Consider the following 16,385-nt stretch of genomic DNA (forward strand, 5'->3'; position numbering starts at 1 on the left):
ATGAAAGAACTTCAAAAACAAATAGCTTCCAGTTGACTGAGCTACAGGGGAAAGGGCTTTTTCAGGGAGCCAACTAGGTTTCATCCTGTAGCTGAGGAAAGCAAAATGTTAATCAGCAGGAATTCCAGAGGGCGCACAGAGGAATGATTTGGAAGGGAGAGGAAGGACACAGGATTGGGTCAGATTAGGGACCGTACAGAGTGGTATGGAAATGAGAGTCTGTACAAGTGAATGGGTGAGACCTGGGGAAGTTTGGTCTGCTGTCAGTGACTGAAATAAACATGGAAGTGAGACCTGGTAGAACCTAAAAGTCCCTTTAAAAATGGGGGAAAAAAAAGGTAACATACACAGAGCTAATACAGAGTAAATGAACCCGCCTTATATAACTGTCATCCAGCTACAACAATAGTCAACTCATAACCACTCTTTTTTTTCCTGTAACTTCCAGTAATTCTGTGTTCTGCAAAGTGATCCAGGACCCTCACGAGATAACGTGAAACCAAAGTTTCACAGAAAAGTGCTCACTGATATTTTCTGTTCTGTTCCTTTTCTTTTTCTTCAAATAAACTCTGGGTTGCAGAGCACTAAATGAATTTCGTGACAGATGAATAGGTTACAACTGGTAGTTGGAAAATTGAGGTTGAGGTTTGTAGTTAGGCTGCTTGGGTTGGAGTTCTGACGGTACCCCTCAACAACTTTGTGTCCTGTTACTTAATTCTAATCCTCACATCCCTCTTATATAAAGTAGTACCCACCTCCTAAGGTTTTTGTGAAAATTACCTGTATTTGAAATACTAGATATTAGAGCTTAACAGTGCTCTCTACACACCTAGAAAATATTCAGTTACTAGTAGATGCTATTACTATTTTAATTCACCAACGTGGGATTTGAATCTAGGTCTCTCTGATTCCAAAATCTGAGTTCTTATATTTTTTAATCTAAAATATAACTTATAGACAGTTATAAATTTAAAAAAAGAAAATCTAGAGATAATGTATATTTTTCTTTTTATCATTCATCATAGTATTTTTCCCCACTCTACATTAAATTGCAAACATTTCCATTTCTTTGAAAACAGTTTTCAAATAATATTCCACCATTTTGTTCTCTAGAGGCAGAAATGTTATGCTTCATAGGAAAGATACTTACCTAGTTCTAGTTACTTAGTCAGTGCACAGTCAAATTTTATTGCTACTTTTAGAACTTTATTGTGAGAATTTTGGTCAAATATAAAAGTCATGAGAATGGTGCAGTGAAGTCCGCCATGTCCACATCCTTCAGCTTCAACAGTGATCAACTCCTGACCAGTTTTGTCTTACCTATACCACCACGCACTACCCATTCTATCCCTATGTTATTTTCAAGCAAATCTCAGATGACTTATTATTTTATTCTTAAAGATTTCAGCATGTCTCTAAAATATAAGGAATCTTTTTAAAACAAAAGAACAATATCACTGTCAAACCTTAAATATAGTTCCTTAATCTCATGAAACTCCTTAGACTTAATTTCAGATTTCATCATTGTTCGAACTGTCTCTTAAATGATTATTTTAAAAATAGTTTCTTTGAAAAAAAAATAGTTTCTTTGAGTAAGGATGCAAATGAGGTCAATATATTGATATTCATTCATATGTCCTTTGAGTTTCAAATTTGTGGCTCTCTTCTCCTTTTCCCTCTCTCTCCCTTTCTTACAATTTATTAGTTGTAAGAACTGGCCATTTGTATTTTATAGTTATAACAGGGATCAGCAGAGGCTTATTTCTATATGATGGAGAGCTGAGAATGGTTTTTAAAGTGTTTTTTTTTTTTTTAAGCAACAAACCTTATGTAGCCCCAGATGACTGTTTGCTCTGTGGTCTTCTATATCCCCACAATCTGGATTTTCATGATTGCATCTCCATGGTGTTGTCTAATATACTGTTCTATTCCCTCTATTTCCTTTAGTTGGTAGTTGGATCTAGAGTCTTAATCAGATTTAGGTTCAGTTTTTTTTAAAACTCATTTTATTTGTTCAGTACCTCCACGATATTTCTTTCTTTGTTAAGTCATATTTATTAAGGTGTCTTTTACATATAATAATATGCTACTGTCTTAAGAGTGTGATTTGATGAATTTTGACAAATATGCACAACTGGGCAAACCACCATGAGAATCAGGATGTAGAACACTTCCGTCATTCATTCTGCCCCTTTCTAGTCAGCCCGCTCCCCTCAGGCACAGCTTCTGACAACCACCGATCTGCTTTCTGTTACTATGACTTTGCTTTCTCTAGAATTTTACAGAAATTGAATCACACAGCATATAGTCTTCATTTCCTGGTGTCTTAGCATAATTCTTTTGTTACTGAGTATATTCTGTTGCATGGCTGTACTACTCTTGGTTATCTGTTCACCAGTTGATGTGCATTTGGACTATTTCCAGTTTTTGGCTATTATGAAAACTGATTTTTATTTTATTTTATTTTTTATTTTATTTCTTTTTTGCGGTACGCGGGCCTCTCACTGCTGTGGCCTCTCCCGTTGCGGAGCACAGGCTCTGGACGCGCAGGCTCAGTGGCCTTGGCTCACAGGCCTAGCCGCTCTGTGGCATGTGGGATCTTCCCAGACCGGGGCATGAACCCGTGTCCCCTGCATCGGCAGGCGGACTCTCAACCACTGCACCACCAGGGAAGCCCTTATTTTTTTTTTGTTCAAGTTTTTGTGTAAGGTTTGAGTGAATATGTTTTCATTTCTCTTCGTAACTAACTAGGAGTAGAATTGTTGGGTCATATGGTAAGCATATATTTAAATTTATAAGAAACTGCCAAGCGTTTCCCTGTATGACTACGCCACTGTTAGTTCCTACCAGCAATATAGGAGACATTCGGTTGTTTCAAATCCTCATTAACACTTTAATTTTAGTCGATATTTAATTTTATTATTCCAGTAGGTATGTAGTGATAGCCCATTGTGGTTTTCATTTGCATTTCCCTAATAAGTACTGATATTGAGCCTTTTTTTCATGTATTTATTTGTCACCCCTATATTTTCTTCAGCAGAGTGTTCAAATTTTTGCTCTTTGTTTTTTTTTTTTGGTGGTACGCGGACCTCTCACTGTTGCGGACTCTCCTGTTGAGGAGCACAGGCTCCGGACGCACAGGCCCAGCATGGCCGCTGGGCTCAGGGGCCCAGCCGCTCCGCGGCATGTGAGACCTTCCCGGACCAGGCACGAACCCATGTCCCCTGCATCGTCAGGCGGATTCTCAACCACTGCGCCACCCGGGAAGCCCTTGCTCATTTTTAATGATGTACTGGAATTTATCCTAGTATGTGGAATAAATCCAATTTCACATTAGAAAATACATAGTTATCCAGTCATCCCCAAACCATGTGTTTTAAAAAAAGCCCATTCTTTCCCACCAGTAAGAGTTTCTACTTTATTGTAAACACAATTTGTCTATTTAGATCTGTTTCTGAACTTTCTGTTGTGCTCCTATGAAGTACAGTTTTTTGAATCCTAACTAATAGGACTTAACAAAAAATCCATTTTCTTTTTATTTGGTTACTTTGTCAGATCTGAGCAATAATCTTACATGTTATAAAAAATTATTCAAAGTAGCTTCTTTTTTTTTTCCAGTGTTGATACTTTGTTATTAGCAATGAAAATCATACATTTCCTTTTTTGTTCTGAGGTTTTATTTGCTAAAATATTAACACTCTAAATGTACCTTTGGGAAGAGCAAAGAGCTTGATGAGAATTAGTGATGCTTATTATTATCACTTCATAAAATCTGACTTTTTGGTTTGTTTCAAATAATTGTTAACTCAGTTCCCATGCAACTTCCTCTCTAATCTGTGTGAAAGGAGAGAATAACTTTTACATGTTTATTACATTTATCTATAAATGAGAGCTGAGAAGAGAGGTAGGAGATTCAGTCCCACATTACTGTTGTAAGTATACTATAAAATCAGTAGCTATTTTCTTCTCATCTTTTCCCCTCCCAGATAAAAAGCTTATAATTCATAGAAAGAAGCTTTAAAAAATATTTAGGGTTCTTTTTGGTTTTATTTTTGCTAGTACTTATTTAAAGACCAACTCTCTCTCTCCCTTGAGGATACCAGCCAGCTTCTGTGCTTAGAAAATTATTAATCTTTACAAGAAGTAGAATAGGAGATGTCTTTACCCACCTTTGTCAATTTGGAGGGAAATTGTGATTCATCAAGTAATTCCTATTCTAAAAGCTTCCTGGAAAGTAAGATGTACACACTCTCCACAGAGATAGTATGTGTGATAAATAGGTTCCCAGGTCAGTGGGTGTAAGAGTGTTGCCAAGAAAAAGAACATTCAGAATTTTAACTTGGTATGCAACAGTCCATTTCCCTAATTTGTCTCATCTTGGTTCATTTAGCAAACATTTACTGAAGTTTATTTTTTCTGCTTTCTTTTAATGCTGGTGAGTCTATATTACTCTATGATTTAAGAATTCATGCTACTGACATTTGATCCTACGGTCAGGGATTTTTACAGCCCAGGTACCAGAGAATGATTGCTTTCACAGAGTAGAAGGCTAGATGAGACCACTTTTTATTCTTTCTAGGTCTTAGAGTCTTGCTGACTCTTGTCTCAGTACTATGTATTGAAGAATTTCTGTACTCCACTCTCTTTTCCGTTCTAGTGTCTTTATCACATAGTTTTCGGTGTTGTGGTTTTATACATTTTAATGTTAGTTAGAGTGAGTGTTCTGTCATAACTCTCTTTAAGAAGTAATTTTTCTGGGTGTCTTATGTAATTATGCATCCAGATGATCCACCCTTACTTTCCAAATAAATTCAACTTATGAATTGATTTACAGATATTGACACCTTCAGTATTAGTTTTTTTTCTTAAGAAGAGATCTTAATTTATACCACTCAGTAAAGTTTTATAGTTTTTTCATAAAGTTTTTTTAGTTTATTTTTATGGTTACTCTTAAAATTATATAATCTAACTAGCTATTGATGTTACTCTGAGAAGCTATTTATTTCTGTGTGCTTAATGAAAAACCATCTTAAGGAACTGTAGTAATTCTAAAATATTTCTGACAAATTTGTATCATTTGAAATGATGAAAATTTGCCTTTCTGATGCTGAAATCTCTTATTCTTCTTCCCTAGTTTTACCAAATAGTACTTCCAGAGTGATGGTAACCACCCTGTTGATAGTGGACATCAGTGTCTTAAGTCTGGCTTTGCATTTAAATTTTGTTGATATTTTGGCATAAAACATGATACTGTCTATTGGTTTGAGAAAGTCTTTTTAAAAGTCCTAAGAGAGATTCGTTTTCTAATCAGGACTAATTTCTTAAACTTTGGTACCCTTTACTAGATTCCTTTTATTGATTCTGTTTCCACCTAAGATACATCTTTTTTGGGGGGGGGGCATGCTGAGAGGCTTGAGGGATCTTAGTTCCCCGACCAAGGATCAAACCCAGGCCCCGGCAGCGAAAGTGCTGAGTCCTAACCACTGGACTGCCAGGGAATTCCCAGATATATCATTTTTCATAGGATCCCATTGCCTACTATGTTGTTTAGTCTCCACTTCTGGTCCCTGTTAATCAGAACTCTGAATTGCTGTATACAGGTTCCTTTCCCCAAATCAGTTTTGATCATGTTTTACTTATATTCCAGGGAATTGTAGCACTGTAACATGTTTCAGTGTTACGTAATGAAAAGTCTAGACTTCTTAGGCTATTTATTATCTGTATTTCTTTGTGATCAGAGCATATGCCTTTCCAATACTCACCTCTGTCAAGGACTTTGAAGGATCTGAGATCTTACCCTGCTTACAAGCTAACGAGTTAGCCTGCTCTGGTTTCATGGATCCTGGCAGAAGACACTAGTCTCCTGGGAGTCAAGAACAGTTTGTTCCTCACAGCAATAGCAGTAGCCACAGCGTTATCATTTTTCTTGTACCAGTTACCTAAGCCCCAGTTCCCACAGGGTGAGAAGAGGGCCAGGTGACACCTGTACACATAGTTAGTTGCATTACAGGAGAGACCCTAAACATTCTCTGGAATCTCAGCCTACTTGTTTCTTTAATTCATCCCTTCCATTCTGTCCCCCAGCTTTCCCTCCACATCATCCTGATTTAAGACTCCATGTCAAACAGATGCTTTCTTCCATACCCCCCGCTATGGACCTTGTGTCTTTGAATGTGCGGCTTATTTTCTGTGTTCTCCTATTTCAGATGCTCCAGGGATCCTTCTTGGTTTGCACAGTGGCTTCAGCCTTTCTTTTCTCTTTGCACAATTTGTAAATACTGTTGTCTTTCCTGCTATTCTGTGCTTTGGTCAGTGTCTTAGTGTTTACAAAGTGCCTGCAGAGATATTATTTATTTTTTGTCTCTTACAAAACACACACAGGCAGTATATTGGTTAAGAATGTGTTCAGTTACAAGGAACAGATGACCTATTTCACAGTGGGTGTAATGGATAGAGTTTAGTTTCTGTTTATGGGTTGTTGGTTTTGTTTTTTTTTTATTAATGTAAAAAGTCTGGGTAGATAACACAGGTGGTGATTCGGTTTTTTAAACAGCACCCTTTCATGTAAGCTTTTCCATATGTTCTTCCCATCATCTGAGATTCTTCTTTTTTTAATATCTGCAATTCCAAATTAAACGCATTTTTTAAATTGTAAATTCTTCTACAGAGTGTTTGTAGAAGACTTACTCCCTAGGTGAAGATACTTATAGGCTACTAAGGTAGAAAATGGCCTTTAACATTAAGTTATGTGCGCATGTACACACACACACACACACACACACACACACACACACACACACACACACACACACACACACACACACACACCCCTACCTTCAGTGGCTTTTATTATTAAGTTATCTGCACATGTACACACAGACACACACCCCTTCCCGTTAGACTCTACATTCCATGTCTGTGTGGTGTGTCTTTTGTTACCTTCCAAAAAGTGCTTTAAGGTAGTCCATTTACTTGAAGATTGAATGATGAAGAAAGAGTGAACCCTACCTTTAAGCAAACCTTGTCACTGGTAGTTAGAGCCTAGAGCCTAGAAAGATGTTGACAAGGGTGTGAATGTGGAGGTTTGGATTTTAAGCAGATAATTTAGTTTATAGGAATTAAATGTACCAGTTGTTGAAAGGAACACTTTTATTGTGTAGTTTCTGAATGCTTAGTATTTCTTAATGCTATCAAATGTATCTTCACGTACTATCAAAACATTGTATTAATATTATATAGAAGTAAAATGGAAACTATTCTTTCTTTCAGTGCTTAGATGAATATGAAGATGATGAAGCTGGGCAGAAAGAGCGGAAACGAGAAGATGCAATTACACAACAGAACACGATGCAAAATGAGGCTGTAAGCTTATTAGATCCAGGAAGTTCCTATCTGTTACAAGTGAGTATTTAAAAATTCTAGAATGTCACTAGCTATTTTAACAATTTTTAAGTTACTGTTAATAATGTTTCATTTTGGTTGCATCAACTCCATTTAAGTACTTTAAATGGATTTAACCAGTGATTTTCCTTATATCTAAATACTTTTTGACGTAAGCAGTATTTGGTCCTTAGTTCCTGACCAGTGAATATTTACTGACTAAGCAGGTTTAAACAGTATCTGTTGTAAAAATAAGCAGGAAAAATAATTACCCTTTTGCTCTTAAAAAAGTAAGGATTAGTGAGTTTTAAGTGAGTGGAGAGTACTGTTCCAGGCTGATATCTGCATTAGAATTATGTAGCAAATAAAGAGTTGAATAACAAGTGTCTACCAAGCCAAATGTTTCAACATAATAATAAAACACAACATGTAGTATTGTGAATTGCCAGAAACACCCATATTTCTGTGTAATTATAAAATACTTTTTAAAACAAAAGTTAAGTCAGTTTCCAATTAGCTGTTATCTTGGCTTCTTGTAGCACAGAAAATTGGGAGTTGTTGGCATTGGGGTGCCTGAGTTTAAAGCAAATCACTCTTCAGAATCATTCCATATAAACTGTACTTTGGGAATTATCTTGATAAATCTAATCTTAAATTAATTTGATGACATTTTGAGATTGTAAGCTACTGTGTTGTCTTTTCAGAGTTCCAGCTTTGACTTTTTAAGTGCATTTTATTATGATACTACTCTAAAAGGAGTTTCCGAGCAGTACACATATCTCCCTGTTTTACTGATGGAAAAAATGAAATGTAAACTTGTCTATTAATTTGCAAGGTTATGATAGAAGGCATTTGGCAGAGAGAGGCAAAATATTTTGAAATGGTTTGGATGTGAACGCAAAACTTCTTTTTCCTCTGCTCTTTGAGGCAGATACATTGATGCGAAGAATGGTAATGTGGGTTTTTCTGTGCCCCTGTACTGCAGTTGCTACTGCTAGAATACCCTATTATAACATAGTGTAAGCTAAGCAGCAGTGCTTCTCTCAGCACCTCTGTGACTGTTCATAATCTAAAGTATCTTTGTATCCTTTGTTTTTGTGTATTACAGCAAAGTTGAAATTAAATCTGTGCCTATTCCAGGAGAAGAAATAGGCTTAATTTATTGGGATAGAGACAATATAGCATTTTGATTGAGTCTAGAACTGGTTTTAGTTCTTGGTCATGTCACTTAACATCAGGCAGCAGCTTTTGGAAAGAGGGCTGATTTCTTTCTGTTCCTTACCCAGTCAAAGCTGAGGAGCCTAGTGTTTAGTTTATTTCCAAGTTTATACCCAGATATGTAGCAGTCTCTGCTGATCGGGGCTCTCTGAGGAGCTTTCTGCCTTATCCAGTTTATCTTCTTTCCTGTAGCTTTTCTAGTCTCTTCCTAGGTCTGCCCTTCATTTCTCTCATTTTTGTTTATTTGTTTGTTTCATTAGCAATTAGGATGTAACTCACTGATGATCTTGGTTTTAAGTATGTATATTCCAGGCTATGTGCTTAGGATGAAAGTGAGGCAAAAACTCTCCAGTGGATCCCAAATTGCCACATTGAAGTTGGAATGGGAACAGGAACTTTTCTGTCTACATAGTTGACCTCTCTCTGAGTTACTACCTAAACTCACATATTCTATTACTCAGATAAGATATAGATTTTATTTATAACTCCAACTTCAAAAACAACAAAAAGAGAGAGAAAATATTGGCATCATTGGTTGTTTTAAGGCTTTTCTTGAATAGGACAGAGAGATTTTGTTTCTTAGCGTTATGTATGTGAATCAGTTAAACAAATTTTTTTAAATGAAGAATGAAATGGGAACATGAATTTGGCATAACAGTAAGCTCTGTGAAAGGTTAGAGTGTTTTAAGTTTCTGTTTGGCATTTTTCAAATAATATGGAGTAGTGGTAATAAAAAATGAGATTTTATATTTTTTTCTTATATTTTTAGCTATGATTTTACACATTTTTAACCATGTTTTTTCCCTAGATAATATGCCAGTTTTTAAAGTAATATATTAATTCTCTGATTAAATAATACATGATCAATTAGAAAATTTGAAAAAAATGAAAATGTAAAAGACGGGAAATTACCTAGTTTGGTCTCCTTATGTATTTTATGAACTGTTTATTAAATTTTAAACTTTAGGCTTAACTAATTTTAAAAGAAGCATATAATCACATGCTAAAAAATGGAAAAAGCATAAGAAGGTGTAGGTAAAAAGTCTTCCTCAGCTACCTGGTAACCTTCTTTGGAGGCAACTAGTGCTTTCTTTTCTTGCACATCCTTCTAGATCCTTCTTGAGGTAGTCCATAAACAAATTTATGTCTATATGTGTGTATATATATATGTATATATACATATATGTATATATACATATGTATATATGTGTGTATATATATGTATATATACATATATGTATATATACATATGTATATATATGTGTGTGTATATATATACACATATATATATATATGTATTCACTAATTTTTAGCACACTGTTTTGCATCCTGTTCATTTCATTTAATATTGTGGAGTACATAAAGAGCTTCCCTATTATTTTTTTGTAAACACAGAATATTCTATTTTGTATATGTATCATAATTTTTCTAACTAATTTCTGTTGATGGTCATTTAGGTTATATATAATTTTTTGCTTTTACAAACAATGTGGTGGTGAAAACCTTTTAATATATGTTCTTTTGCATATGTGTGTGTAAATCAGTAGGATAAAACCCTAGCACTAGAATTTCTGGGTGAAAAGGAATGTGCATTTGTAATTTTGATGGTATTGCCAAAATTCTCTTTGTAGGTGTTACAGCATGAACATTTTTTTTCATGTTATTCAAAACTCTTTGTGTATTATTTTCAGTGGCATAGAATTTTCTTTTTTAATGTGTGTAATAGGTGGCACAAATTTCCCATTAATACAAATCCTCAGTGGTTAAACGTTTTTACTATTATAAGTCATACTGGAATTAACATCTGTGGAGATTAAATAAGCTTTTTGTGTTTTGAATTATTTTCTTTGGCCAGATTACCAGAGATGAACTTATTGGGCCAAAAGCCATAAAGCATTTTTAAATGTTTTATTTATTTATTTTTTGGCCGCATCTCGCAGCTTGAGGGATCTTAGTTCCCCCAGGGATCGAACCTGTGCCCCCGGCAGTGAAAGCACAGAGTCCTAACCACTGGACCGCCAGGGAATTCCCCATAATGCATTTTAAAGATTTTAAAAATTTCTGATACATATTGCCTAAATTACTTATGAAGAAAAGTTTATCAGTTTATGTAAATAATGGCATTTTGTGAGAGGACATTTATGAGTTTTATTTTTCTCCTTTCTTTGATTATTTATTGATTTGCCTTTTAAAACAATCTCAAGTTTACTGAAAAGTTGCAAGTACTGTACAGAGAATTTTTTTCCCTTAAAATGTTTGAGAGTAAGTTGCTAACTTGATGCCCTATTACCCCCAATACTACACTGTGTGTTTTCTACAAACAAGATCTCCTACATAACCACAACGCACCTCTTAAAAATAGGAAATTAAAATTGACACATTCTTTTACCATCTAACATATTCAGCCATCATCAAGTTTTGCCAGTTGTCCCAGTCATGTCTTAAATTATAGCAAGAGGGTCTAATTCAGAATCACATGTTCTATTTAGTCACTATATCTGTTCTTCAATCTGATACAGTCTTTCCTTAACTTTCTTAATCTTAACACTTTTTAAGATTATAGGTCATTTATTTTGTGATGTGACCTTCAGTTTGGGTTATCTAATATTTACTTATAATTAGATTCAGGTTATATGTCTTTGTCAGGAATATCACAAAATTGGTGCTATGTTTTTCTCATTGTGTATCCTATCAGGTCACACATGATTTTAGTTTGTTCCATTGCTGATGATGATCACTTTGGTCGTGTGATGAAGGTGGTATTTGCCAGGCTTCGCTGCCCCTTCTTAATAAGTATTTTGTGGATAAGTGCTTTGAACCATGTAGATACCTTAATCTCCATCAAACTTTCTATTTATCTCTGTCCATTTATCTATCATCTATTTATATCTGTATATCTGTATCAACTCACTATTACCTATTTTATCTGATGGGTTTTACTTACCATCAGTATTAGTTTTATATTGCTGCTATAACAAATTACCACAAATTTGGTATCTTAAAATGACACAAAATTATCAACTTACACTTCTGTAAGTTGGAAGTCTCACTGGACTAATAAAATCATGGACTGAAATCAAAGGCTAAAATCAGGGCTGCATTCCTTTCTGGAGGCTGTAGGGGAGAATCAGTTTCCTTGCCTTTTCCAGCTCCTAGCGGCTACCTGTATTCCTTGTCCCTCTTCCTCCTTCAAAGTCAGCATTGTGACCTTTATTCTTTGCCATATCTCCCTCTGACCTTCTTCTGCCTCTTTCTTCCACTTTCAGTGACCCTTGTGATTACATTGGGCCCATCAGATAACCCAGTATAATCTCCCTGTTTAGTGGCGTTGATTTAGCAACCTTAATTTCCCTTTGCCATGTAGCCTAATATATTTGAAGGTTACAGAGATTAGAATGTGAACATCTTTTGAGGGTCATTATTCTGCCTACCACAGCACATCATTATTTATTTTAATAGTCACTTTATCCCAAATTTGGCCAGTGAGAGCCCCTTTAACCTTTTGTATCCTTTGCTACATCTCCATCATTCTTGGAATACTTCTTTGTTTTCTGGCATAATAAGATAATGCAGACTCATCTTTAGCTTCTTACTCCAGTCTTGGAAGCTAGCAGCTATTTCTCTAAGGAGCCCTGATTCCTTTTACTGGTAAATGATATTGTGAAGCCAAGATCTGGGCTGTAGTTATGTTCATGTTATTGAGATGTCACCATTTGTAGTCCCTCTCTATGTACAGACCTACTGTGTGTGTCTCTATGTACATGCATACATATACATATCTGTTTGTCTGCTGCCTGCCTACCTACCTAGGTAACTACATCTATCTATGTAGATACTGAAACTAATTTATACCAATATGGCCAATTCTAATCTAATATCACAAGACTTAAATCTAGTATTTGTAACTTCCTTTTGTGACACTGAGGAACCTGTTTCCCGTTATTCTTAATGTGTTTTCTTATTTAGTCAATTCCCCTATATGTAACCTATTTCCCATTGCCACTCCTTCCCCACACGTATGCCCTCCGTACCGCGAGTGGGTTCTGACATCATACGTTGGCTTTACCTTGTGCATGAACACTCTCCTCAGTTTCTTCAGGCTTGGGCATCCCTTGTGAAGCTGCAGGTTGCCCTCTTTACCCTGCTTGAGTTGTGACTCCTCACACCAGTTCACCCCCCCTGTGGATTCCGTCCTTACCCTGCTTAGCTTCTCCATCCTGTGACAGGCTGCTCTTCCTTAGGGTCTTCCTTTGTTCCCGCTCAGACTGAGACCTCATGCTGGATTACTCCGTCATGGGGACCCCTTATCACCTGATTGGGTTTTGACACCTCCAGGCCAGGCTGCCACTCTGTGGACACTCTCTTCATCCTATTTGGGCTCTGGCACGTCAGCCCTGGTCATGCCCTACAGAGATGCTCTCCACACCTTGCAAGGGCTGTGAATTCTCCATGCCAGACTGCCTTTTTTTTTTTTTTGCGGTACGTGGGCCTCTCACTGCTGTGGCCCCTCCCGTTGCGGAGCACAGGCTCCAGACGCACAGGCCCAGCGGCCATGGCTCACGGGCCCACCGCTCCGCAGCATGTGGGATCCTCCCAGACCGGGGCACGAACCCGTGTCCCCTGCACCGGCAGGCGGACTCTCAACCACTGTGCCACCAGGGAAGCCCCAGGCTGCCTTTTTTGAGGGAACATCTTCTTTACCCTTCTGGGGCTCTAAATCCCCATTTTGGGCCCCCCTCATGAATGGATGACCATCACACCATGCTTGGGGCTCTCAGTATCCCTTCCTGGGACTCCCTTTCTGACCTTGCCTCAGGCCTGATAACCTAACTTCCCTTTCATGCTTTGTAGACCCCTCCTCATTCTGCTCAGGCTCTGATTTCTCATGCCAGGCTAAGTCCCCCTGCTGTATGGATGCTGGCCTCAGTTTTCTTGGACTCTGATTCTTTTTGCCAAGCAGCTCTTCTTCATGGAGTGTTCCGGTATTCTGATACCCTGGTTGGGGCCACCTTGTTTCCTCCCCACCTTGCTCTGCCCCACCTAATGGCTTTAGGACTAAGGCGTTCAGGAAAGGAGGGGAATAATGAGCTTTTCCTTTTTTTTTTTTTAATTGAAGTACAGTTGCTATACAATACTATACAAGTTACAGGTATACAATATAGTGATTCACAATTTTTAAAGGTTATACTTCATTTATAGTTACAAATATTGGTTATTATTTAGTTTTTCCTTTTAAAATCTTTGTTAATTTGATAATGTCCTTATTTTATTCTCATTTTTAAAGTTATTTTTCTCAATTGTACATTACAGATATTCTGTTCTGCATTCAGCTTCAACATTGTATCTTAGTATATTATATATACCAGTATAGGTATTTTAAAGTTAGTCCTGAGGGCCAGTTACCATGGTATGCCATAGTTTACCAAGGGCTATACTGAAGTTATTCAAGTTTATTTGAATAACTTCAGTATTATTTTACTATATTCTACTGGGCCTGTATTTGTCTGATCTTATTTCACATATGCTTTTATATTCGTTTATACTTTACAAGTGCTGATCTGCCATTGCACCTGTAAAGACAATGTTCGTGGAATTTCCTTATTGACCATTCTAAGCTTGAATGAAGCAGAATGTTTTATTTAAACTCACATAAAACAGTTCGTGCTTTGCCAACATTTTCTAAGCTCTACATAGGCCTTTCCCCCTCCCTTTTGTAATATAAACCACCCATTACAAGAAAGATTATTTCAGGAAAAGTATATTTTAAATCAGTTGTATAATAAACTTTAGGGTTATTGGAAGGTCTAATTACATAGTCTTTGAAACTTTTAAGACCAATATAGTCTTAGCATTCATATTTTTTACAAGCAATTTCAGTGATACTGAAGGTATTTCTTCTCCCCCCACACACTTAGAATGGAATTTTCAACTTTCACAATTATAGTAATTATGACATTATCACTCTTTGCTTGGAAATCTTTGTGGTCACAGAAATATAGAGGCTTCTAGTTAACAAATCTAAGGTTTATATTTGTGTAGAATTTTGTATTAATGTATAGAAACAACAAGAATTTTCCTCCTTAAAGTTATAAGGGACTCTTCTACTGCACTATAGGGGCTGATGTTTTTTTTTTTTTCTATCATTTCAGTTTCCTCTTTTTGGCAGGGAATAGTTAAATTCCATCTGTAAATGTGAGTCTTGAATACACATGAGAAGCAGGCTACCACCCCTCCCAATCTCTGCTAATATTGTCTATCCAATTTGGGGAACATTCCATTGTTAAGCAATGGAATTTTTTATATATATATATAAATTTATTATTTATTTATTTATATTTGGCTGCATTGAGTCTCTGTTGCTGCACGTAGGCTTTCTCTAGTTGTGGTGAGCGGGGACTACTCTTAGTTGTGGTGTGCGGCCTTCTCATTGCGGTGGCTTCTCTTGTTGTGGAGCACGGGCTCTAGGTGTGCGGGCTTCAGTAGTTGTGGTACGCAGGCTCAGTAGTTGTGGCTTGCAGGCTGTAGAGTGCAGGCCCAGTAGTTGTGACACACGGCCTTAGTTGCTCTGCGGCATGTGGGATCTTCCTGGACCAGGGCTTGAACCTGTGTCCCCTGCATTGGCAGGCAGATTCCCAACCACTGCACCACCAGGGAAGTCCCTAAGCAATAGAATTTGATTAGTAGAGTCACTGTGAAATAACATTTAGTTACAAAATGTATAATCTAATAAAACTGTATTCAAATCTGACCAATAAACAGTAAGCTTAAGTGTTGTCTAATAAAAACCATATTCACATCTAACCAATAAACAATAAGCTTAAGAGTTGTTGGTCTGCTTTAGAATCTTAGCTCTTGAATATTAGTTATACAGAAATAGGCTTAAATCTTATTGTTTATACATCTTGGACATGAGCATGGAATAATTTGATCAAGTATGTCCAAGTTGTCATTTGATCAGTTGCACCAAACTAGCTGTAGAGAAAATACCGTAAAAGTTGACATATGTTTTAAGTCACTAGTTGTTTAAAAAAAAAAAAGCTGTGAGAAACGTAGAAAACAGATATTATACAACTTATTAGTATACATAAATGGAAACTTACCTGATAACTGACTTTAAGTCATTTATAGTTGGGTCAAAGTATAACATTAGTATAATGCCACGATAGTGTAGTGTTGCTGAAAACATCCTCCAACATCCTCCATTTCACCTTTCTGTATTTATTAAAATTCTACTCTAAATGTGTATTAGTCTTAAGTTTTATCATGTTAGGGGAAAATGCCTACTTTAAGCCTCAGAAATATTATTTATTGCCAGGTTGTTTCTACCATTACAATCAATATATCAGTTACCCACAAATCAGTAAATGCAACAAGGGCTATTCTTATTTAGCAATTTTGCCTATTTCATTGCAGCAAGAGATAGTCTGGATAATCAAGCTGATGTCATGTTTTGAAATATTTCATTTATAACCAAAGTGAGAGAGGTGTTATGTTTTGGAACTTAAGGCATTATTAGCATTTTTTCTAATGCATATTTAGACAGATATCATTCAAGGTCTGTGCCTTAAGTTTTAGTTCATATAAAATAAGATTAGGGACTTTTATGAAAGAAAACCTTGATAAAATGTTAGTTGGAGTACTGTTTGTGAAACTTAAGGGGAAAAGTTCCATATGGAATCATTATTATCTACATTCAATAAAATGTACTTTGAGTGCATACACATAACCTTAGTATTTCTTTCTGCTTTATCTAAATAACCAGTGATTAAACATTTAAATCTAGTTCC

General features: G+C 36.3%; 1 protein-coding gene across 6 annotated transcripts in view; it reads left to right on the forward strand.

Moving 5' to 3' along the window:
* The window catches only part of PAWR (pro-apoptotic WT1 regulator), a 109,120-nt gene that overhangs the window by 62,786 nt on the left and 29,949 nt on the right, over positions 1 to 16,385 (forward strand). For all 6 annotated transcript variants that reach the window (XR_009543350.1, XM_060165203.1, XM_060165206.1 and 3 more), the window contains exon 3: positions 7,270 to 7,401. Coding sequence is in view for 5 of the 6 variants with exons in the window: in XM_060165203.1 (XP_060021186.1) it covers positions 7,270 to 7,401 (132 nt within the window). In the remaining variant the exon portion in view is untranslated. The remainder of the gene's footprint in view (positions 1 to 7,269; positions 7,402 to 16,385) is intronic.

The sequence above is a fragment of the Lagenorhynchus albirostris genome, chromosome 11 (genome assembly GCF_949774975.1).
Source record: "Lagenorhynchus albirostris chromosome 11, mLagAlb1.1, whole genome shotgun sequence".
NCBI lineage: Eukaryota > Metazoa > Chordata > Mammalia > Artiodactyla > Delphinidae > Lagenorhynchus > Lagenorhynchus albirostris.